Genomic DNA, 22,072 nt, shown 5'->3' on the forward strand with positions numbered 1-22,072 from the left:
TATTACCGTTAGCACCGAGTCACGGCGTCGATCGGACAGCCGGCAACAGCATCTGTGTGCCGGCTCCTGCAATCGGGAGGGGACGACGCAATCACTTCGAGGGATGCCCGTGGCCGCAGACAACGCCTCAAAACGCACCGCTCGCGGAAACTCTCAGACAGACGTGCTCCTGGCAGCGTCCTCGATAATTCTGCAATTCACACTACAGTTTGCTGCGTTCTTCATCGATGCACGAGCCGAGGGGTCCACCGTTAGATAAACTTTAAGTTTTCACGAGAAAAAAATACAAAGTGTTTTGAAAAAGATATACGGGGCGTGAGAGCCCGGCTTCGATCGCCACCCATTCTCCCCCGGAGCCTGGCGAACCCCCGCTCGGCCGAGACACACTCGACCAAGCCGAAAACGGTGCATAGAGAAGGGCCAAAAAGCCAATCAGTAATGATCCTTCCAGGTTCACCTACGGAAACCTTGTTACGACTTTTACTAGTGTTGTTTTGGGTAACTTGTTACCAAGCCCGAATTAACTCATTCAATGACATGCAGTTAGTGTTCAACTTTTATGATACACTAAGCGTTGCGCGCCGCACAGAGGGTTTGTCTAGCAACTCTGTGCACTATCTCTGTGCCAACTTTGATCATCAGCACCCCCACCAATACATATGCAGGCAGGCTTGGACTAACTCACGATAGGCTGTGCACCGCATTCTGTATATCCCAACTACTGCTCTGAACGCCCCCTCATCCGAAGATAATTAATACCGAAGCGCGCACACTAGAACAAAAGTGAAATTTCTTATTCCAGGATAATTAGAGGACATGTACAGTACATAATTGGAGGACATGTACAGTACATTTGAAGTGGTTGTTCTATGTCCAAGTAAAGGAAATTCAGAAATTTCGGCTGATACAGGGTGGTATAGTTAGTATAGGGCGCAATTTCGTGCAGCTAAAAGTTCAGGGAAACATGACATTTCCCAGGATTTCAGTGCTCTCTTATAGATGATCAATAATACACAATTTGAGTGAGGGAAATACGGCATTTCAGTGGTCTCTGATAGGCGATCTATAATACAATTCAGGGTAGGAAATACGGTATTTCAGTGGTCTCCGATAGGCGATCAATAATACACAAATTCAGTGTAAGGACATGCACATGTAATGTACCAATTATAGGTGAAGGTCATGTCAACTTATTATAATCACAATAATACCTGATGCACAAAGAATTGAAAAATCAGAGATCAATAATATTAATAACTATACTGTCTGTACAGTAACGAGTTAGGGATTTGGAGTAATGGCCCAAGCGACTGGATCTGCTGGGATGGGTCGAACTTTCTCTTTGGATTCTCGTTTTAGTTTGCCTCCTTGCCTCCTTGCCTCCTTGCCTGAGGTGACTTTTTCAAAAGACAATACCTATCGAACATTAGATTAACGACTCCAGGGCAAACAGTGAACAACCATGGAATCTTCTTCTCCACTTTCTTCCGAAGACATTATACGTTGTCCATGACTTTCAGCCACTTCATCTTTTGTTGTTCCGTAAGCTTCCCATTTTTCTGAACTGATACATTGTCCGGTAAGTGCCGCTACAAAGTTCCAGCAAATACAAAAATAATATACTTACCCGAATATACCCGAATATACTTACCCGAGTTATTCTTTCGTGACGTCTTCTCCCAATTTTTTTCTCTTCCATTTTTCCAGATCTTTTCAAAGAGTCTTCTTCGCATTTAGTTTGCGAGCATCTGTTAACGTTGTACAACATCACATCAAATATATAACAAGTGCTGCATTGAACGTGCCTCTTTTATGACCGTCTTCATTACAGTATTGTTCTCGTCTGACTTAATAGACATACCCTGGAGCAGTACACCAGCCATTGAAATTCTCCTTGTCGTCCACAAGATTCTTGTAAATTTGCCTTACTTCGTGCTGTAGATGAAAATTATAGCGTTAACATAGATATGACATAACATAACTTACCCGAACTTTCAGAGGAACACTTTTCTTCCTTGTTGGAGTACAGTCTGAACTTGAAGGAGAAGTAGAAGCCCTGCACCAACATATATGGCACACAAGTTTAGTCTCATTAATTAGCAGTACACCCAAATGACCAGAACTTACACACGCTAGTGACTCGGTTGGTTTTTTTAGTGCAACCTTCATACTAATGGTCAAGGTGCATTACACATATTTTTGATATTCATTACAATTGGTTATACCTACCTAGATATTCAACCTAGCCTCTTGAATTTCCTTCAGTACTTTCTCGTTTCGATCCACTTTTTTAGTGAGGGATCGTAACATTTTCTTGATTTCTTTGAAGCCTTCTGTTATCGGGACATCATCTTCTGAACAAGGCTTAGACGGACGCCTTTTACGTTTTTTACGAACCTGTGACTGCCCAACATCACTCCTACTATCATTACTAGCGTCAGAATCCAACCTATCAAGAGGATGCCTTGAAGTCGTGCTGCCCTCGGATCAGATAACTATACTAACTATGCTAACTAACAAAACTATCAGAATCTGTGATAGCTACCGTCTTACCTTCTTGATCTCTTGAACCATGGTTCAGAAGCCCTATCACAGGAGATGGAGGATCTCCTTGGTCATCAGAAAAGTCAAAATCACTGAGAGTTGCCATCCTAGCTGCCTTTTTATTATTGGGATACCTCTCTGCCACGAGGCTATAATGTTACTGCTCATGCGCAATGACAGAAAGGGGGTGTGGTTATCACTAGATTGAGCCTCAGAGTTTAAGCTATGGATCCAGCTCTAAAATCAACTCTCTGTCCTCACTGTGGTTGTGTTCTTTCAAGAAAAACTCTGCTTACTCACAGGAGAATGTACTATGACGAAGACAGTGACACCTGGGTAAAGAAAAGAAAAGAGCTTGAAGGTATTACCAAATACATCTAGCATACAATAATTATCACAGGTATATGCACTGCAATGACTTCAGCAGACAATCATCTTGACAATAATTTTGTAGATGACTTATGATATATCCTTTGTTGAGGATGAAAATGATGAGACACTGACTGAGCCAACTTCTCCACCACCACCACTTGTGAACTTTGATACAGGTTGGTTCTTGGTTTTATACACATTAACCTCGCAGTGCATGGGTGTTTGGCATGTGCATTCCTAGAGTCAATGTCATAGTTACAGCTAAGGCCTAAGCTCCACTAAAGTATACCATAATAGCAGGGTATTTTCGAGGCATATTATTAGCTACTTTGCTATGCGCACGCTGTAGGTACCAGCACATGTGCATTGGGCTGCTCTTTCATGTGGTATCTTTAATATAATTGCCTCGAGGTACACTTCATGCAATACTGTGAAAGAAAAGTGACCGTTTGATAATGGCTACCTAGGGCAGCTAGCGCTAGATAGTGAGAATAACGAGTAAGAGGACAGTGACTGGGATCATACCAAGAGAGGAAACTACTTTTCAGAGGTCAAGCTATAAGTAAGTATGGAGTATCATATGTAGTCTGGAGAGCTTCAGCATGGTATTAGCTTCAGCATGGTATGCTTAGTCTAGTTAGTACACATCATGAGCCACCATTGAACTTGTAAACCTGTGTGTAGGTGAAGAAAACATTTCCCGGGAAAAGAGCGTCTGCCTCGCAGAGAAGTTTCTGCTGATCCTGATTGAACCATGTTACCGTGAGAACATTGAGAACACTTACTTCGTAGTGTCTTTAGTTACTTCATGCCTTCATACAATTCATGCCTTCATACAATATTGTTTATGTTCATAATTGTGAAATGTGTAAAAAAATCGTCAATTAGTTCAGTTGCTAGGTAACGATGATGATGTCATGGTACCCCCAGGATCTGGGCTACCTGTAGGAAATAGTTGCAAGTGATTACAGTGATTACAATGCATTGTTCATGAGAGATATGTATTTTTAAAGAAAAATGTGTATTTATTCTGTATTTTGTTTTTTTAATTAAAGGGTCACTTGACATTTCAGGTTGGCTGAAAGCTGGAAGCCACTACACCGCTGGAAGCCACTACACATTTCCTGGCTGACTGAAATATGGACGGTCAACTGACATTTACTTTAACTGAAATTTTAAACCCGTATCAGGAAATTTATTTCTTTGAATGTCCATTACATTTCAGCACATATCACTGCCACATATCACTGCACATGAAAACCCATTTTTGTACTAGTGGCACATACATATATATCATTAGAGTACGCATGCAAGACAAGCATATGAATAAATATAGCCAGCATACAAAACGCAAGCATAGTTCGCGGTCATTTGCTCCTCGCTTCAGCACCAGGATCTGCATATAGTATACTTACAGTCTTACTATACTTACAGTCTTACCTCATAATTATTACGTCCCAGCTCTACGATAAATAATTGTGTAGCAACAACACACCAGTGCATAAACGACATTATACTTACCTCTGACACTTGGTAAGTGTGCAACATTTCCAGCAGTAGTAATTTCGTGTCTGCAAGGAAATGCTACATTAAGTTGGCTCTTGTAAGACTTCCACTTACCTCTGAAGTTATATAAGTGGCATCCGCGATGTTAATGCACGCACAGGTGCCCCCGAACAATTCTCGCTGCAAAGTGCACAACATCTGATTGGCAGTTTGTGATTAAATGTCGGTCATCCAAGATTTCCAGTCCTGTCAGTTGTTGCCTTACATTGACCACAGATCCCAGGTCTCCGAAGACAAAGGGTCGAACGATGATTTGGTAACTCGCATGGTCACGAGCAAGATTACCCCGCTTCTGGGGTGAGTGGTTCCCAGGCTACAGCAACATCAACAATGGTGATCGTCTTCCTGGTATGGTCACGAATGACTATATCCGGTCTGCACGGCACATCCTTGTTTTTTGTCCTTATGATGGTATCAACTTCTATGAAGATCGTCTTCATATCCCCGACTGTTCCGATACCAGTCCACTGCATGGCCTTGGCCCCAGTGGAGACAGGAAGGCAGGGTGTAGTGTAGAGTAGAGGCTAATGCTCGGGTAACCTGGTACACGACTTTGTCGTGTCGTTCCTTGTATACACTGTTAAAATTGATGTGTTAATTAGCACCCTACTTTTTTTTTTATTGCAATAGAACACACTAAACTGAACAGTGAGTAATAGAACACACAAGACTGCTGAGAGTGTAAATAAACACACTGTAAACTAGCGCACTATTGTAGTGTAATGTAAAGTATAGCACACTACCATCTGGACCTATATAAGTTAATTCTTCTACATAATTATGCCCACGTGCATGCACTTACACTATCGCTGCACGCGCATGCTTTCAAACAGTGCTGAGATTAAAATTATGTCATCAGGACTTTACACATGATTAATGACGGATATAATTATAGATATAAGTTCAGGACGTATAGTACAAAGGATAAATTTAAGAGATTATGTCATCAGGACTTTGAATATCAGGATAGCACAAAGGACAAAATCGTTTTAAAGCACGATAATTTAAGAGCAGGATTTAAATGAAACAAATGTCTTGAATGGAATAGGCGGACTTCATTGTCATCGTCATCTTCACCGTAACATAAAACAACGAAGAACAATTGACCGAAGTTAAAGGTGAAATGTAGCACAATCATTTCCTATGTGTATGTATATACATGGACATAGAAGTCAGTATTGTTGTATTATTAATAGGATGACATTATAGTAGCATAATAGTAACTTAAGCCATAGTGTGACATAACATTGTAATTTCTCACCTGTTCAACAAAAGTAATATCAATGGCCATGGCAGTCAGACACTGAGCTCAAGTTCATATGCAGCAGCATGGAAAGATGGAAAGTTCACTGATCACCCCATCTCCTAAAGTAATAGTAAATACTCAAGGCCACCATACTATTAACACTTTAAGCAATGCCTTTGATCATAGATCCAATTCAAAAATTCAAATTCTAGAGAACACCATGGTTAGACCGATTATAATCAAAAGAGAGGGTATGCATGGCCATGAAACTCAAATCACTATCTATGCAGAATTCAAATGTGGGCGGATGAATATGTGAATTTGAATGAAGTGCTAAAAATAGAAATTTCTATTTTTAGCACTTCACGCACAGTCATGGCACATTCATCCGCCCACAATTGAATTCTGCTCTTTTGTTCTTCTCATTATGACTCTGGAAGGAATTAGACTTGGCTTTTTAGAAGCAGGTTTAAACAGGTCAAGCGCGGACGTTGAAGAAACTGAATAAAAAGACATACTTCGCTTATCGGTTTTGCATACTGCATGTTTAGCACATAATGTACTGCAAACCAGTAGAGCATAGCCTTGATAAAGGTTGGGATTTGACATGGCAGAATGCTACTAGCTATATGTAGGTATCCTTCCTACTATACTCGTAAGTACCTACATACGTATAGCAAGCTCAGAATGATGAATTGCACGTGGTATACTACTGAGAGTTGGGCGGAGCCAATCTCTGAAGTAAAACTCACGTGGTTACTCACGTGGGAATGCCTGGAAATGCGCTTGCGCGTAGATCAAGGCACGAAGTGCAAAAAGACAGCATGGCAGCTACAGCAAGAGATCATAGTGACACTGTCTACTCTTTCACCACTGAGGAGTTGTCTAACTATCTGGCTGATCAAGGACAGCACCAAGATGTACTGACTGCTGTAGTGTACTGACTGCTGTAGAAGTGAACAGACTGACTGGAGCTGTTTCCAGTGTTAGGGGCAAGGATGTCTGTTCAAAGGCTGATTTCATCCTTTACTTCTAAGCCTGCACCAAACCAACAGTCTGAAACTCCTTTAGCTAAAGTAAGTTTTAATAATTGCCTTTTAATACTATATACCATGCATTATACTTTACAGGTAAGAACAAGTAACAAGGATTGGGTTAAAACTTTCAAACTCCCTGATCGTTTCAACAACCGCACTATGAAATCCCTCAGGGAGGGTGTGATAACCAAGGCCGCTCGCATAGACATCATTGGCTCGTTGTATACCTTGATGATGCAGAATGATCCTAAACCAAACGGCTTTGTCTATGAAATGGCCTGCACAAGGCTCATGGAGAAAATTACGGACAATACTGATTCTGGATTTGTAAGTTAACATTATCATTATCATTAATCGCACATGACCATGGCACATGCAATTAAACAGGGTACGTGGAAGGAACAGCTTAAACAGAAATTCAGGAATGGCCGTAGAGGCGACAAGGATGATGAACCTGACGTGGATATCCCCGATACCACCCCCAAGAGAACGTAGAATTGGATCAAACGGTATGTTCACACTACAAACTGTCATGTTAATGCGAATGTATTACGTGGTTCATGTGCATGTGTATAGATAGATGCTTTCCCTGATCCCATGCAGCATCCCCTGAGGATATAGACATCTGCAGTGTATCCTACCAGGATAAAATCTCTTTGATATATGCAAAGAGCAAAGAGCAACCCAAAGGCATCTAAATTGAAACGTTTGTTGTTGGAAACATTTGGTGGTAGGAGAGAGTGGATTATCAAACAACAGACAAACTCCAAAACTGCATAATTGAAATCAAATGCACGGACATGCGCATAGAAAATTTAGGTTTTCTTACAATCCTCCTCCTCCTCCTCCTCCTCGCTTTGAGGAGGAATCTTTTGAAGGGTTTCTCTTATGCAAGGTCTCGTCGGTGCTTCAATCTGCGCAAGCTTGATGAGTTTCTCCTTGAACACTGACTGGCCACTCTCTCAGGAAATCATGTTTCTTAAGCAAGCCCAGAATCATGGTGAGCTCTCGTTTGAGCTATTATTATAAGTACAAAGAGTATACATCATCATGCACATGGCCAAACTTTATATACACTCACCCGTGAAGACTGCTGCATAGGAAAAACGAGCCTTCTGGATAATTTCCTTGCAAGCAGGGACAAAATGCGGCTGCTCTACGAGTTTCCGGTGAGTTGATTAGCCCAAGCAATTAAGTTTTGGCAGTGTAATTTATCTATAATTATTTGATGTCATTTTAGCATTAATGTTATACACATTTTTTCATACATACACATGCACACACACACAATGATATAGGCTGATGAGAAGAATATCAAGAACCTACCTCCTGCTCCAGCAATTGTATTATCTCATTCGGACTCTGTCTGCTGTCCAAATCATCGTGGTTGCAGAAAAGAGTATTATTGTTGAGCCAGACAAGGCATTAGAAGATATGATGTCCATCTATTTCACGTTCAACATCGCTTATCCCAAACCACTATACCCACTTTGGTTTTTATACAACACCACATTTTTGGTATTAAGGATGACCAGGTTGAACCCAACTCAGTAGCAATTTTGCTGGCAGGACTTCACAAAGTTTAATTATCACAAACATTCATGCCAATCACAATCATGCATTACATTCGTTTATTTATACACCTCTTTCCTAATTGTTATTATTGATGTCAACGCCAAATTTCTGGATGGGCATATACCAGCATGTTGCATGACACACTGTAACATATTAAATAACACATAATTATACAGTGCAACAACCAAAGAGAGTAGATTTTTTTTTTTGGTACACATTTTTTACATTTTGTGGCATATCTTCTAAAGTAAAAGTGATATGATCTATTTGAGTGCAGGTACTGAAAGTTCAACTATTGGTGCTTCCATTGGACCACCACCTGTTACATCACATGACATCATCAGTATAAAATGGCTGTCTGAAGATGTGTACTTCCGAAAATATGTTAGGAATAGAAGTAGCTTATTTGTTTGAGATAAGATCTGAAATTTGTTGTGCATGTACCTGAGTATATTGCTCATCTTTTGAGCTTCAACGGAAGTCTGGGCTACTAGTAAGTTCTGAGAAATACTGCATTTTGTTGTTTTTTGGTAGCAAATATGTTAGGAATACAACTTTCGATTTTATATTAGTTAAGGTCTGATTTTTGAGCAGCATGTACTACAATAGTGTACTTTTCATCTGTACTAACTTACAGGAGTTAGGCTAGCCTCTTCTTTGCTAGAGCGGCCCATCTTGTCAAAAACAGTGCTTTTTATGACTTTTGGGGCGATTTGGCTACGTAGTAAGCTCAATTACCACGCCCCTGTGACACAGAATGACCAACACCAACTGTGTATTTGCAGGTAGATATCACATGACCTTTGGATGTAGCAAATAACAACAAGATGATTTGTAATGTCACAAATCAATGAATATCATTGCATACGTCAGCAAAAGTAGCAAAACGGAGCAAAATCACCATTTTTGACAAGAAGGGCCCGCTCTAGCAAAGATGAGACTTGTCTAGCTCCTGTAAGTTAGTACAGATGAATTCTATGCTATTGTAGTACATGCTCCTCAAAAATCAGACCTTAACTAGCATAAAATCGAAAGTTGTATTCCTAACATATTTGCCACCAAAAAACAACAAAATTCAGTATTTCTCAGAACTTACTAGCAGCCCAGACTTCCGTTGAAGCTCAAAAGATGAGCAATATAGTCAGGTACATACACAATAAATTTCAGATCTTAACTCAAACAAATAAGCTACTTCTATTCCTAACATATTTTCGGAGGTACACATCTTCAGACAGCCATTTCATAGTGATGATGTCATATGATGTAGCAGGTGGTGGTCCAATGGAAGCGCCAATAATTGAACTTTCAGTACCTGCACTCAAATAGATCATATCACTTTTACTTCAGAAGATATGCCACAAAATGTGAAAAATAATAATATAAAAAAAAATCTACTCTCTTTGGTTGTTGCACTGTACAAGCATGTTGCATGGACCCAACTGTAACGTGTTAATTAACACCTAAAGCAATTTTGTGGACACACTTGTAGTGGGTTGCAAAACACACAGGGGTGCACACTAAGTGTCCTATGTGGACACACTTCTTGTGTGTTACACAACACACAAATGAGGTGCTGAGTTGCACATTAATATTGTGTGCTACTTAACCCACTTTGGTGTGTAAAACTTAAACAGTTATCCCAACGCCCCAAAAGTGTGTTGATCAACACATCATTTTTAACAGTGTAGCCCCCAGTAGTAGACGTTGCATGACGACAAAATATGTCCAATGGTTTCTGCCTTTTCCCCACACAGCTTGTCCTCTCTCTGCTTCAGTATCCTCCTGCAATATGCTCTGGTGAGCAACACTGTGCAGCAAATATCAACGACTCTGTGGCGCTTTGCCCGGCCTGATCCAGTACCAGCAGCCCTCATGGGTTTGTTTCCAGAATATCCCGTGGAGCCTTGAGCTTGTCTGTGAGTTCCAATCGTTGTGCTTTTTTCATCATTCGGGTCAGGTCTTTCCGCCATACCTGGCTGTGAGGACCACTGGGATTTTACGTTGCTTTAAGAATGCTTTCGCTCGCTTGATGATGCTTCGGAACACTGCAACTGCTCAAGTAAGATGCTACTTTGGCAATCATCGGAAGTAGTCAGCATGACGTGAACCAGGCTGCTCAGGCCCATTTTCCTTGGCAAGTACAACCGTTCGATCAAGGCCTGGCGATGGTGAGCCTTGTTATTTCTCAGGATGCGCCGTGTTTCGCGATCCAATGATTGTAAGGCCTGGATATCCCAGGGTAGAAATCCGAAGTAGTACCTGACGTTTTTGTCTGGTCAGACTTCGATTTTCCGTTTACTTTTGAGCCCCATATCTTCCTCAGACGTCTCAGATATTCGTCCCTAAGGTTTGCTTGGACAGTCAGGCGCGATTACTTGCAATATTCCAGGTACTTGTATGGTTCGTTGTCCCTCTGATGGTCACGATGCCTGTGTGACATGGTGCACCGCTCACCATAAAGCACACTTGTTAATGTTCAATTTCATGCCGATGGATCCTGACACTACCCCAACTGATAGCAGCGTTCGTTTTAATGCACCTTGGGAGCGTGCATATACTTTCAGATCGTCGATGAAAAGCGTGTGTGTCATGTGTGATCCGAGACTTGGACTCCAGATTCTTCTTCGTTGGCCCAGGAGAGCGGTGCTGTGCAGAGGCAGAACAGGATAGGTGATAGTAATCACCTTGAAATAGCCTCGCCGGAATTTGATCAGTACGGATTCGCCACAGTGGTATCAACTTTCTCACGCACCTCCTCAGTGTTCGAGGCATTTTGACAATCTTGAGTACGTACCGTATCCAGCCATGCGGTACTCTGTCAAATCCTTTTGTATAGTCGACCCAGGCCACTGAAAGGCTCTTCCTGGCTTTTGTGTTCTCTGACGCTATGACAAAGTCCGCTCATAGAGCATCCATGCATCCACGTCGCCCCCTGCGTAGTGCCTTCTGATTAGTAGATAGGATCTGGTGCTCTGTCACGTGTTCATTTACCAATCTGGTTATCATTAGCGTCAGTAGCTTGTATGCAACATTGAGGCACGTTATAGCACTTGCTCTTGGGAATCAAGATTGTTCTGCCTGTTACGAACCACTGTGGCAGTGTCTCCTCTCCGCGTAGGATCGGCATAAACAGTTCGTGGAGATAGTTGAGGGCTCCGACGAATCTTTTCCACCAATAGGCCTTGATCCTGTCTCTGCCTGCTGCTTTCCACGCACATACTTTTTTCATCATGTACGGAGCATTCGAGTTCTGATTCGTCTCGACGCTGGCTAGGGAAGTTCGCCAGCCCGTGATCGCAACATTGGTCGTGTCGAATCGTCCTTTCCGCCCAAGCACTGTTTCCCAAAACTTTCCGATCTCTGAGATGTCGGGTGGGTTGATAGTAGTCGTTGTCCGCATGAATGCCTTGGCGCCGTTTGTCCTGCACTCGTGGTTATCGGTTTTGATTGCATCACGTGTCTTTGCGTCCCTGAATTGGCGACTCTTCATTTGCACGAGATCATTCATTTGGACGATGAGTTCTCTGATTGCATTGCTGGTAAGTTTCCCAAACTTGCGCCTTACCCAGTCGACTCCCGTTCGTCTGCGGCCTCTTTTAGTGTATCGCAAGCCTTTCTTTCGTCGCTCAAGTTCTGCCTTCAGGCTTGCCCTCGAGGTATCGTCGCATATCGTATTTTTCATTCTTGCCACTGGCAAAGTCTCAACGGTCATGGCTCCGGCATACACAAGGCAGTTCAAGCGCCACAACGAGGGGCACGTATTGGTCTCCATCTCGGCAACAATTAGTCGTTCTATAAGAGCTCAGAGTTCACCCGTACAGTGGGGCACAGTCTTTCATCGAAATCCCCTTCTTCGTGGTACCTTCTCCGCTCTAACTCCTCCCGGAATCCATCAGCCACTTTGGTTGCGTCAAAAGAAGGAGGAATTTTCCTTAAGGGCATCGGTCTAGGACTGGATCATATGCCGCATCCTCATCACTCATTTCGCTGTCTTCATCGGTAGCGCTGCTGTTACTGTCAGGGTCACTCTCCGGGTCTGACTCGTCTGGGGTCACCCTACCTAGACGAGCCCTCTTTGTACTCCGCCATCAGCGCAGGCTTCGATGTACGGAGACTTGGGTACTTTGCACACCAAATGGTGTGCAACTCCGTCCATTTCCGGGACTCCAAACTCTCAATTAGATGAGTCTCGGAGGACAGCGGTCCACCGGGTTCTCCCTGTGGCAGTAGTCAGTTCAGTCTGAACAGAACAACTAGACAGAAGTGCGATATCAAGGACTCTGGTATTTGCCCTGTTTGAGTATTTTTGACTGCAGTGGAACAAGTAGGAATTGGTATCTGTTCTTGGCTAGCACTTTCTTAGGGCCTAGCTTTGATTCGTGCAACTCTTAGATATCCGCAGGGAAGTGGACGAACCTTAAATCAGTGTGGGTTGCAAAAGATTCGATTCTCCCCGGCCACGACTTTTTACTTCCTCTAAATGATACAGTTAGAACGGCTCATTGCTGAACAAGAGAGTTCCAGTCCAAAGTTCTCACTAAACCATTCAATCGGTAGTCGGTGTGTAAAAAGGGCAGGGACGCAAGCTGCTGACTTGCGCTTACTAGGAATTCCTCGTTGATGATCAAGAATTTCAAAAATCAATCCCCCAGCACGACAAAGTTTCACAAGATTCCCTGCACCTTTCGGCATAGGAGAGGCTCGCTGGCTTCGTCAGTGTAGCGCGCGTGCGGCATCTAAGGGCATCACAGACCTGTTATTGCCTCAAACTTCCACTGGCTTCGGAGCCAGTTGTCCCTCTAAGAAGTCGGCCACCATTCGGGAATGGTGTGACTAGTTAGCAGGTTAAGGTTATCGGAATTAACCCTTTAACCGTCACGTGATGCGAAATTCTAATTCTGCGATACTTAGGGAACTACAGGGAACTACGCACATCCCTGTATAGAGGAAGAGCTGTAGAATCACGTGCTAGAATTTTCCAAGCCACGTTGTTATGTTACCGCACGAAGTTGTTTACTTGTGCCGATGTGCTTGAACAGCTTGAGGACAGCAATGGCGATGTCTCCTCTGGTGCCTATGAAGGAGAGGGGATAGTAGGATACCTCCCAAAGGCTACCAGCTTTATGCCAGACGCTGATGAACTGTCTAGGACTGAGCACATGCATGCATGGACCTAGACGCTAGAGCTATGGACCAGGGCGGTGAAAAACCAGGGCGGTGAAAGACCAGGAGAGGGCTCACTGTGTGACTCTGGCAAGTAGTAGTATAGCTAGAATATCAGTAGTAAGTATAGTATAGCTAAAATAGAATTAGCAGTAATGAACAGTCTTTATGTGAGCTTGTAAATTTCATAGTAATACATGTACGTATTGTACTTCAAATTGATATATCTTAGCACTGTTACATTCGAAAATCAAGCTTAGTCAAGCCTTTATACCATATGATAGGCTGATCCATAAAAAAAAAAATTTTGGGTTTTATCTCACCGCTGGCCGAGCATTTTAAATGATAAAAACGGGTCAGCGTAATAACCGTGGTTGTTATGGCAACACATGTTGCACCATTTTATTCCTTGTTGTATGGGCATTCTATTGGTATATAGTTGCTAGGAATTTTATTGCTCTGGAAACCCGATAGAGAATTTACAGACATTTCACTTCACTGTTAATTAAGAATCCGACGGTTAAAGGGTTAACCAGACAAATCACTCCACCAACTAAGAACGGCCATGCACCACCACCCATAGAATCAAGAAAGAGCTCTCAATCTGTCAATCCTTACTAAGTCTGGACCTGGTGAGTTTCCCCGTGTTGAGTCAAATTAAGCCGCAGGCTCCACTCCTGGTGGTGCCCTTGCGTCAATTCATTTAAGTTTCAGCCTTGCGACCATACTCCCCCCGGAACCCAAAGCCGATGGAGTCAAACATTAACATCCACCGATCCCTATAGTCGGCATAGTTTATGGTTAGGACTACGACAGTATCTGATCGTCTTCGAACCCCTAACTTTTGTTCTTGATTGATGAAAACATCCTTGGCAAATGCTTTCGCACTAGTTCGTCTTTCATTAAATACGAATGATGCGTCCCTCTTAATCATTAACTTAACAAATCCAGAGTATGGACCCGGTTTGTTAATTATTGTATGATCGTCCCATTCTTAATTATTGTTTTACATTGTAGTTAAAATGACTACGACGATAATCTCGTTGCTAAGGTATCTGCCATGTATGCACAACTACCAATTTCAACTATGGTTAGCCGGTAAGTGTCCAGGCAATAAACAGTGAACACTTACTATCCGAAGTGGCTGATATACAAGAGAATTAAATTTCAAAAAAGAGCCTAGTGGACTGGCAAGTTCCAGTCTTTGACCGACATCATACACTGTTGGCACGGATAACATAATATTTTTTAAAGCACAAGAATACACAACCCTTTGATTGAAGGTATCTCAAGCAGTTTTACATTCATTCAACCATCAGAAATGAAAAACTATCATCCGTTCAAATCACACCTCAAAAACGGTTATGAACACATCGCATTTCATTCAAAAGTTTAAGTTGAAAATGTGTATTGGAATAACTATCACACGGCATGTATATTACGCATCCCAGTCAGTGTTCATCCTTCCGATCACTTTGAATCCTACAGAATAAAAGGTTAAAGTCACCATAATGAAAGTTTAACCCTTTCCCGGCTTTAATTAAAACAAGAAAATACAGAATAAATACATGTTTTTCCATGAACCATACATTGAAATCACTCGTAAGTATTTCCTACAGGTAGCCCAGACCCCGGGGGTACTATGATATCATCATCGTTACCTAGCAACTGACCACCCCCAACTAATTAGCGATACATTCACTATTATGTACACAAACAATATTGTATGAAGGCACAAAGTGACTATAGACACTAAGTAAGTGTTCTCATGGTTCGATCAGGATCTGCCGAAACTTCTCTGCGAGGTCGTATCAGCAGACGCCCTTTTCCCAGGAAACATTTTCTTCACCTACACACACGTTTATAAGTTCAATGGTGGCTCATGATATCCACTGCTATACTAACTATAGCCTAAGCAAACCTATACTGAAGCTATCAGAATACAGTATGTTGTACAAATGCTACTCTAGACTTGAAATGAAAAAGATCAGCTGTTGTTTCAGGGCAAATAAAATCACTTATAATTATACCTATCTCTTCTAGTTTCCAGGGCAACTAAAAGCAGAGGTAACAAGTGGAGCAAAATAAGTATAAGGATGGGTAAGTATGAAAGTTATTGCATATTATTGGTTTTCTCGTTGCAGCTCTGGCAGTGTACTGTCTAGTCCGGCAGCATATGCAGCCCTTTTGAGTTTCAAGATGGTGCAACTTCCGTGTGTCCGTACTTTAAAGTATGCAAATTTGGAAGGTGCTGGTGATTGCACACCAAGGATTACATGTTAGAAAAAAATGAAGCTTCCAAGAAAACAGGTATGATACAATTAAGTAATTACTGTGTTTTAAAATAGGAACAGAATCAGTACGCTTGCCTATTGCTTGCCTATTGCTCAAGGATCAATGATAATCGATGAAGTTAACCGATTATACGCCATGACGTCACGTTGCGGAAACACCCCCGCAGCCATATTAATTTTTTAAAAATGCACAAATTAATCAGTTCTTAGAAAACTGTTCGTAACTTGAAAGCGCTTCGACTTTTGATTGTGCAAGTTAGACTAGGAAGTTAGACTAGGAAGAAAGACCAGTCAACTCGAAGGATTGGCTGTGATCTGCTTCTGTCAAGCGGTAAGGTAAGTAGTAGTTACGTATAATACTGCTTTGTTACATGGCTTTTTAGGTTCGCTAGAAGCTTCATACAGCCTAATACTTATTGTAGTAAGTATATAGGACGTAGCTGTAGAGTTTATAGTAGCTGCAGCTACACAAGGTACTGGGTGTGGCTGAGGCAGCTATATGTGTAAAGAGAAACAGTGGCAGTGGTAGTATGTTGTAAGCTGTATGTTGACTCTACTGAATGTTTAGAGTAGTCTACTTTAGGGCCTGCATCACAGACTTCAATTTATTTAAAATCAGGCCCATAAAATTAATCAACCGGTTGTAGTTGCTACAGTACTTGTTGTATGCGTTTGTAGAAGCTCTATGGTCTGGTACTGACTGTACATGGTAGATAGTAGTTGTATCTAGAATTGGTAGTGCTAAGCATAAGCAGCATTGATTAGCCTTAGCCTTCTTTGTGTACGTACGTACACTACATGTAGGTGTGACTGGATCCAATAATCCGGAGGTGGGGCCACGTATGTACAGTGAACAGAGGAACAGTGGCAGTAGCAGCGAGGTGAGCCAGGATACGTATTACGTTTGTTGACTACACCAACATTATGTTTAGAACTCGTGTGTATATAACATAAAATTATAACCTATTATGTAATTATATATATATAGCCCTTGAATAGTAAAATAATAGCCTCGCCTTTTGTTCTTCGAGCCTTGAAAAACTTTTTTTTTACCATCAGTAACGATTATAATTCTTTGTGTAACTAACAATAGATATAAAAAGTGTCTGATGTCTGTGGATACTTTGCTGTCACACTATGACTGCCACTGGGTCCCTTTTGTATACTAAGTGCACAGGTGAAAGAGAAATACATGCATGTGATTCAGTTTTACTTTACACAGTATCCATTCTCTTAAGTGATGTGACCATTTCTATCAAATTTGGTGGTTTAGGTTGTTTGTCAGTTAGACCAAAAATGTGATGTTGCAAAAGAATTAATGTGTTGCTTTGGATATACTACGTCAAAAATGAAATATGAAGCTATCAAATGAATTACTGCACTCTTAAATGTTGAAACTTCACTGATAGATTTGCGTTCCACCATTATGTGGAAAGACACTTCTTCTGCTGTCGAGAATGTATGGAGAGTTGGTCTTTATTCTTTCACCAACGAGTCATCAGAATTCTGAGAGTAAAAAATATGTACGTATTATTAAGCCAAGCTATAAAATCATGCACACTCAGCAAAGAATAGTTTATAGAATAGGTAAAACAGTCACAATGTAGAATAGGTACAGTCAGCAAAATAATAATCGAATAGTTCCAGAATAATAGTGGAATAATAGTGTTAAGTTCAACAACAACAACAACCCACGAACGAATATAGTGTTAAGTTCCAGTTGAAGCCACTGTTACACATAATAATTATTATAGTGCTCACCTCAATAAAGTGAACGAGCATTTCTTTTCGTGACTTTGGTTTGAGCATTTCTGACAACACTTGAAGAGTTAGGGCACCTTTATTATGTAAGAACACAGTTAATATGAGACAGCCTTACTTTTGATCTCATCATTGGTTGTCTGATCCATCTTGGTAAGAATATCTTGGAGTCTTTTTCGGTTGTATGATTCCAATTTAAAGTAGCATACAATCCAATCCTCCACCAGAGTATGAATTGGGGTCTAGTCCAACAAGTTTCTTGATAATTAATAAATTCCGCTAAAGTTGATATCACTTACCACTTTGCGTAGTTTAAGGGAGGGAAACTTCAACAAAACATCAGATGCGAGAGGCTGGTTCTTTTTCAGCCAGTCTCACCTACCATCAAAGGTCTCAGATGTGCAATATTTCTGTCTCTGCTACGCTTCCCCATTTCCTCCTGAAGATCGACTGTCTTATCATCAAATGAAGTGTCTTCTTCTTCGTCTTCCTCTGCTGGTTCTTCACTTACATCAGATTTGTCTCTGCGATTTCGTCTCAGAAACTTCTCCTATTCTGAAGGTTCCATGTAGACTGAAAGATTAAAAAATGCATGTACACAGCTATTAGTGTTAAAGAAATAATTATGTTAGTATACTATACTTACATATCCAGAGAGTTCAAGTTCGTCTTTGAGTGTAGGATGAGTGTGAATGAGCTTCTCACAGACTTTGTCGTAGTCTAATTCCTTCGTGTTTACAATGATAGCCATAGCCACAGCCTGAATAATTTCAATCCTATGTTTTTTCAGCAGTATGCCAGTTGAAATTGCATTCTCAGTAGATGACGAAAATGATGTAGGAACTTGAAAATTGAGATGCCAGTTTGGATGTACTTGAGGAGGCATGGAATTGAGAGCAGGTGACTGGGTTTGATAGTATAGTATACTGTAAGACCATAATACACTACGCTTACAGGAACAGGCGCCTGAGGAGGGTGGTTTGACTGGGTTCCCTGTATAGATAGTATAACGAATAGTATAGTACTATAACATAATACACTACACTTACAGGCCTGAGGAGGGTGGTTTGACTGGGTTCCCTGTATAGACTGCATGATGTAAGACTATATACACTATACTTACAGCATGCGCACAGCTGCACATGCACAGTAGGACAAGATGTTCTAATAAACGCCCACAGTGGGCGTTCATTAGCATTTTTTAGCTATCTCTCACTGCACTAGCACTAGCAGTGTTGCGAGTACAATGGATAGATCTAGTCATTTAAAGCTCTGTACTTTCATCTCTACATCGTTAAAGGACCTACTTAAGCGCAGGCTTTCGAATTACTTGTTGCCTTAGTGGCTGTCAGAGAATGTTTAGAACATTTGTAGTTTTCAGAAATCATGTTTATGCGTATCATACTGATCAAGATGGTGAAGATGGTGAAGATGGCTCTAGTGGTGCTGGTGGCTCTGGTGGTGCTGGTGGCTACTCGGGGACTTTGGATTCAAGCACAAGCACATCCGACATCCGACATGGACTGTCGAAAGAGAGCTGCTATGATGTGTATACTGAAGGTTCAAGAAAAGTTTCTCCTTCCCCAATCCATAATGGATATGATCACGAAAGATATCACTCTCTTCATCCAAGACCTCCTCTTAGACCTTGGTGATGATGTATGTGCCTCCCTCACTGCTAGTGGATGTGACCCTGGTTCTGTTTCTGGATTATTTCACTCAAGTTCTGCCTATGCGAACCCTTTTGTAGGGGTGGAGTCCCAGCACATGCAGATGAAATATTGCAGAGAAGTACTTGGAATTGTGGTAAGTATCTGTAGCAAAGTATCTGTAGCAGCCAGAATAATAATCATGAATTTTGATTTGTATTTTTTTAGGAACCTCACTCGGTGTTATACTGGGTACTAAGAAACAGTGGAAGGGCACAGGGAAAAAGAGAGCATATATCGAGGTTCCCAATTTTGGAGACTATTCAATCGCTTCTGAAGGATCCGAACGTGTTGAAATTGGTATGTGCAATTGGTTCCTGTGTATGGATTACATGTTGAAACTGGCCACAAGTCCACTGATGGGGACTATTATGACGGGAACCACTTTTCTTCTCACCGTCCCACACTCTAGACAGTAAATTCTTGCACATTTTCTTATAATTATTCAGATGATGTTGAAGTTTTGGCTCCAGGCGTATCATCCACAAGCTCAGTGAGTTATTTAGGGTGTGTACGTACGTGTACTTAGTACAGTCCTCCTCTTCGTTTTGTGCTCGGCAATATCCCACCTATTTTTCGATCAAAGTTAAAGTACATCCAACTTGCTGGTATAGCCAAGACTGAGCATTTGAAAGCCTATGGTTCCAATGCCATCCTAAAACCCTTGGTTGATGATATCAAGAAACTGGTGAGTCTTTATTGATTGTTGCGTGTGAACTTAACAACATTCCGTTATAATTGTTAGGAAAATGGGCATAATATATATTCAATGTATAGAATGGTGTGTTGAAGAAGAAGTATGGAACAGTGTGCGTTGTACCAGCTGATAACTTGGCTGCAAACCTGAAACTGAGATGAAAGCCATTTTTAGAGAATCAGCGTTCACACTACGCACTCATTTAGAGAAGTGTTCAAGGCTTGATGTTACTACAACTCAGCGTGAGTATCAGAAGTTATCAACAGAGTACGGTACCTCGCTGCTGAACGAATTGGAGTATTTCAATGTGTGTTCTGGTGGTATTATTCAAGATGTCATGCACGACGTACTCGAAGGTACCCATTGTGTAATGAATGTACATGTGTATAGTTTATTGTAGGACGATAACACGTAATATTTAACATGTGCATATAGGTGTTCTTGAATACGAAACACTGATTCATCACATTAAAGTGGAAGGGCTCCTTCAACTGGTGAATCAAAAAATAGCAGCATTGGACCTTGGCTACATGGAGGCAAAAGAAAAGATCACCCATCCACTGTTACCTCTACCACACTTGATGGTGTAGACCACAAGTTGAAACAAAAAGGTATTGAGTGAAAACTACATCGTACTTGTTTAATGTGTGATTATTCTGCAGCTGTTCAAATGTGGCTTGGCCATTTAGTACCTGCTGACGATGAGAGATCGTAGATCTACTACTTGCACCTGAGTTGACTGAGGATGAAGCTGTCACCCTAGCTAGCTTCACCCTAGCTTCAATGATAGCGGATCATCACAATGAATTCAAGCATCTGTATCCACGCTCTTCCATCACACCCAAGCTTGTACATATGCCAAGGTTAATTCTTCAGTAAGTTATATTCTGCATGCTTATTGGCAATTAACACTGTACATATAGATATGGACCTCTTCGTCAGCTATGGACAATGCGAAATGCGATTTGACATTCCTACTTCAAAACACTTTCACAACATATAGGAAATTTTAATCTTCCTCTCACTCTTGCTCGTCGCCACCAGAGACTACAATGCTATAGCTCGTCTGACTTGACGAACTATTCATCTCACGTTATAAACACTGGACCAGGTATGTTCGCCACTTTTTTTTCTTTAACCTGTGCATACTTGTAATTTGAAAGGTAACATTATGCTTCTGGAATGTGCACCTGAAGCAGGAGAAAGGAGAGGTAAATGTTTTGTCAATAATAATTATTATGATATTCATGTCAATTCTACGGGTTGAAGTAAACGGAGTCCTGAAAAAACCTAAGAAAGTTTTTTTGAAGTTCAACTTCTTGAAGTCAGTTTTGTGAACACTTTCATTGTTTTTTGAAATAACTCACACCCCTTTTGTTTATGTTTCAAGTGACTCACTATTATCACCAATTCCTCATCACGTGAGAGGTACTCTTTGTATTGTTCCTTTGCATCATTTTGTAATTGATGAAGTGTAATTTTTATGTTATGATTATTGTGGCATTGTGTTACTGAAATTAAATTGGATGTGCTTTATTTTAAATAAAAAACTAATTAGCTGGTGCTATTAAAATGGAAGATCTTGATGATCAACAAGTAGTTCCTCAGCTTCAACCAGTGAAGGTATCAATTTATCCAAAGTGCTGGGAGAATCAAACCAACTTGGTGCAAACTTTTTTACAGAAACATTCTGAGTGGGGCCATTTCGTATCAAGAATTCAAGAATCATTGCCGAATTCAGTGGTCCATAAAATAGTAAGAATTCAAAACAAGTTCCTCTGGGACAGGTATTCCCTAGAAAAGAAACTTTTAGAACTAAAGACAGTGAAAATGACCAGTAATGAAGTTGAAGTGTTTCACGGAAGTGGTAGTGCTGACCCATTCAATGATATAGCCACGAGTGAGCACGGCTTTGACATGCGGCAATCCAAAATTGGCTTGTGGGGAATAGCAAACTACTTTTCTACCACAGCCAAATACTCGGACAGCTTTTGTCACAAAACATTTGACACATCGAATAATCGACAAGTTAAGGAACTAATAATAGCCTACGTTTTATTGGGACTAAATACCAACAACACTCTGAGGCTCCCTCCACAGAAAGAAGT

At 41.2% G+C, this 22,072-nt stretch overlaps 1 protein-coding gene, 3 long non-coding RNA genes and 1 pseudogene across 18 annotated transcripts; 2 read left to right on the forward strand and 3 right to left on the reverse strand.

Annotated features, from left to right (window-relative positions):
• Nucleotides 1-462: 462 nt before the first annotated feature.
• Nucleotides 463-18,622, reverse strand: LOC135331180 (uncharacterized). Its single transcript, XR_010392970.1, has 6 exons — nt 18,608-18,622; nt 18,205-18,551; nt 17,858-18,131; nt 17,559-17,800; nt 12,805-17,303; nt 463-477 (listed from the first exon to the last, which is right to left on the reverse strand). It is a non-coding gene; the product is annotated as an uncharacterized LOC135331180 (long non-coding RNA).
• On the reverse strand, nt 1,193-2,693 carry LOC135331183 (uncharacterized). 3 transcript variants are annotated; one of them, XR_010392974.1, is made up of 6 exons: nt 2,554-2,693; nt 2,230-2,449; nt 1,987-2,056; nt 1,806-1,935; nt 1,652-1,748; nt 1,193-1,589 (listed from the first exon to the last, which is right to left on the reverse strand). It is a non-coding gene; the product is annotated as an uncharacterized LOC135331183 (long non-coding RNA). The 3 variants fall into 3 exon arrangements; XR_010392973.1 differs by having other exon boundaries at nt 1,193-1,748; XR_010392975.1 differs by having other exon boundaries at nt 1,193-1,748; nt 2,128-2,449.
• On the forward strand, nt 2,767-8,198 carry LOC135331178 (uncharacterized). Of its 6 annotated transcripts, XR_010392968.1 has the most exons (8): nt 2,767-2,905; nt 2,999-3,478; nt 3,601-3,678; nt 3,990-6,804; nt 6,859-7,092; nt 7,153-7,274; nt 7,369-7,934; nt 8,064-8,198. It is a non-coding gene; the product is annotated as an uncharacterized LOC135331178 (long non-coding RNA). The 6 variants fall into 6 exon arrangements; XR_010392967.1 differs by having other exon boundaries at nt 2,999-6,804; nt 7,369-7,765; nt 7,855-7,934; XR_010392966.1 differs by having other exon boundaries at nt 2,999-3,678.
• Nucleotides 10,810-12,112, reverse strand: LOC135331164 (uncharacterized; annotated as a pseudogene).
• On the forward strand, nt 15,679-21,464 carry LOC135331174 (uncharacterized). 8 transcript variants are annotated; one of them, XR_010392954.1, is made up of 11 exons: nt 15,679-15,813; nt 16,602-16,678; nt 18,381-18,458; nt 18,972-19,364; nt 19,436-19,760; nt 19,854-19,955; nt 20,045-20,320; nt 20,400-20,575; nt 20,627-20,839; nt 20,888-21,075; nt 21,128-21,464. XR_010392954.1 is itself a non-coding variant. In XM_064526248.1 (11 exons), the coding sequence occupies exons 1-5, from the start codon at nt 15,780-15,782 to the stop codon at nt 19,762-19,764; spliced, it is 684 nt and encodes a 227-aa protein (XP_064382318.1). In that variant the 5' UTR covers nt 15,679-15,779; the 3' UTR covers nt 19,765-19,955; nt 20,045-20,320; nt 20,400-20,575; nt 20,627-20,839; nt 20,888-21,075; nt 21,128-21,175; nt 21,234-21,464. The 8 variants fall into 8 exon arrangements, 3 of the variants coding, with proteins under 3 accessions (XP_064382318.1, XP_064382319.1, XP_064382320.1); XM_064526248.1 differs by lacking the exon at nt 18,381-18,458 and having other exon boundaries at nt 19,436-19,567; nt 19,717-19,955; nt 21,128-21,175; nt 21,234-21,464; XM_064526249.1 differs by lacking the exon at nt 18,381-18,458 and having other exon boundaries at nt 19,436-19,567; nt 19,717-19,760.
• Nucleotides 21,465-22,072: the final 608 nt, after the last annotated feature.

The sequence above is a fragment of the Halichondria panicea genome, chromosome 2, assembly GCF_963675165.1.
Source record: "Halichondria panicea chromosome 2, odHalPani1.1, whole genome shotgun sequence".
In the NCBI taxonomy this organism is placed as follows: domain Eukaryota; kingdom Metazoa; phylum Porifera; class Demospongiae; order Suberitida; family Halichondriidae; genus Halichondria; species Halichondria panicea.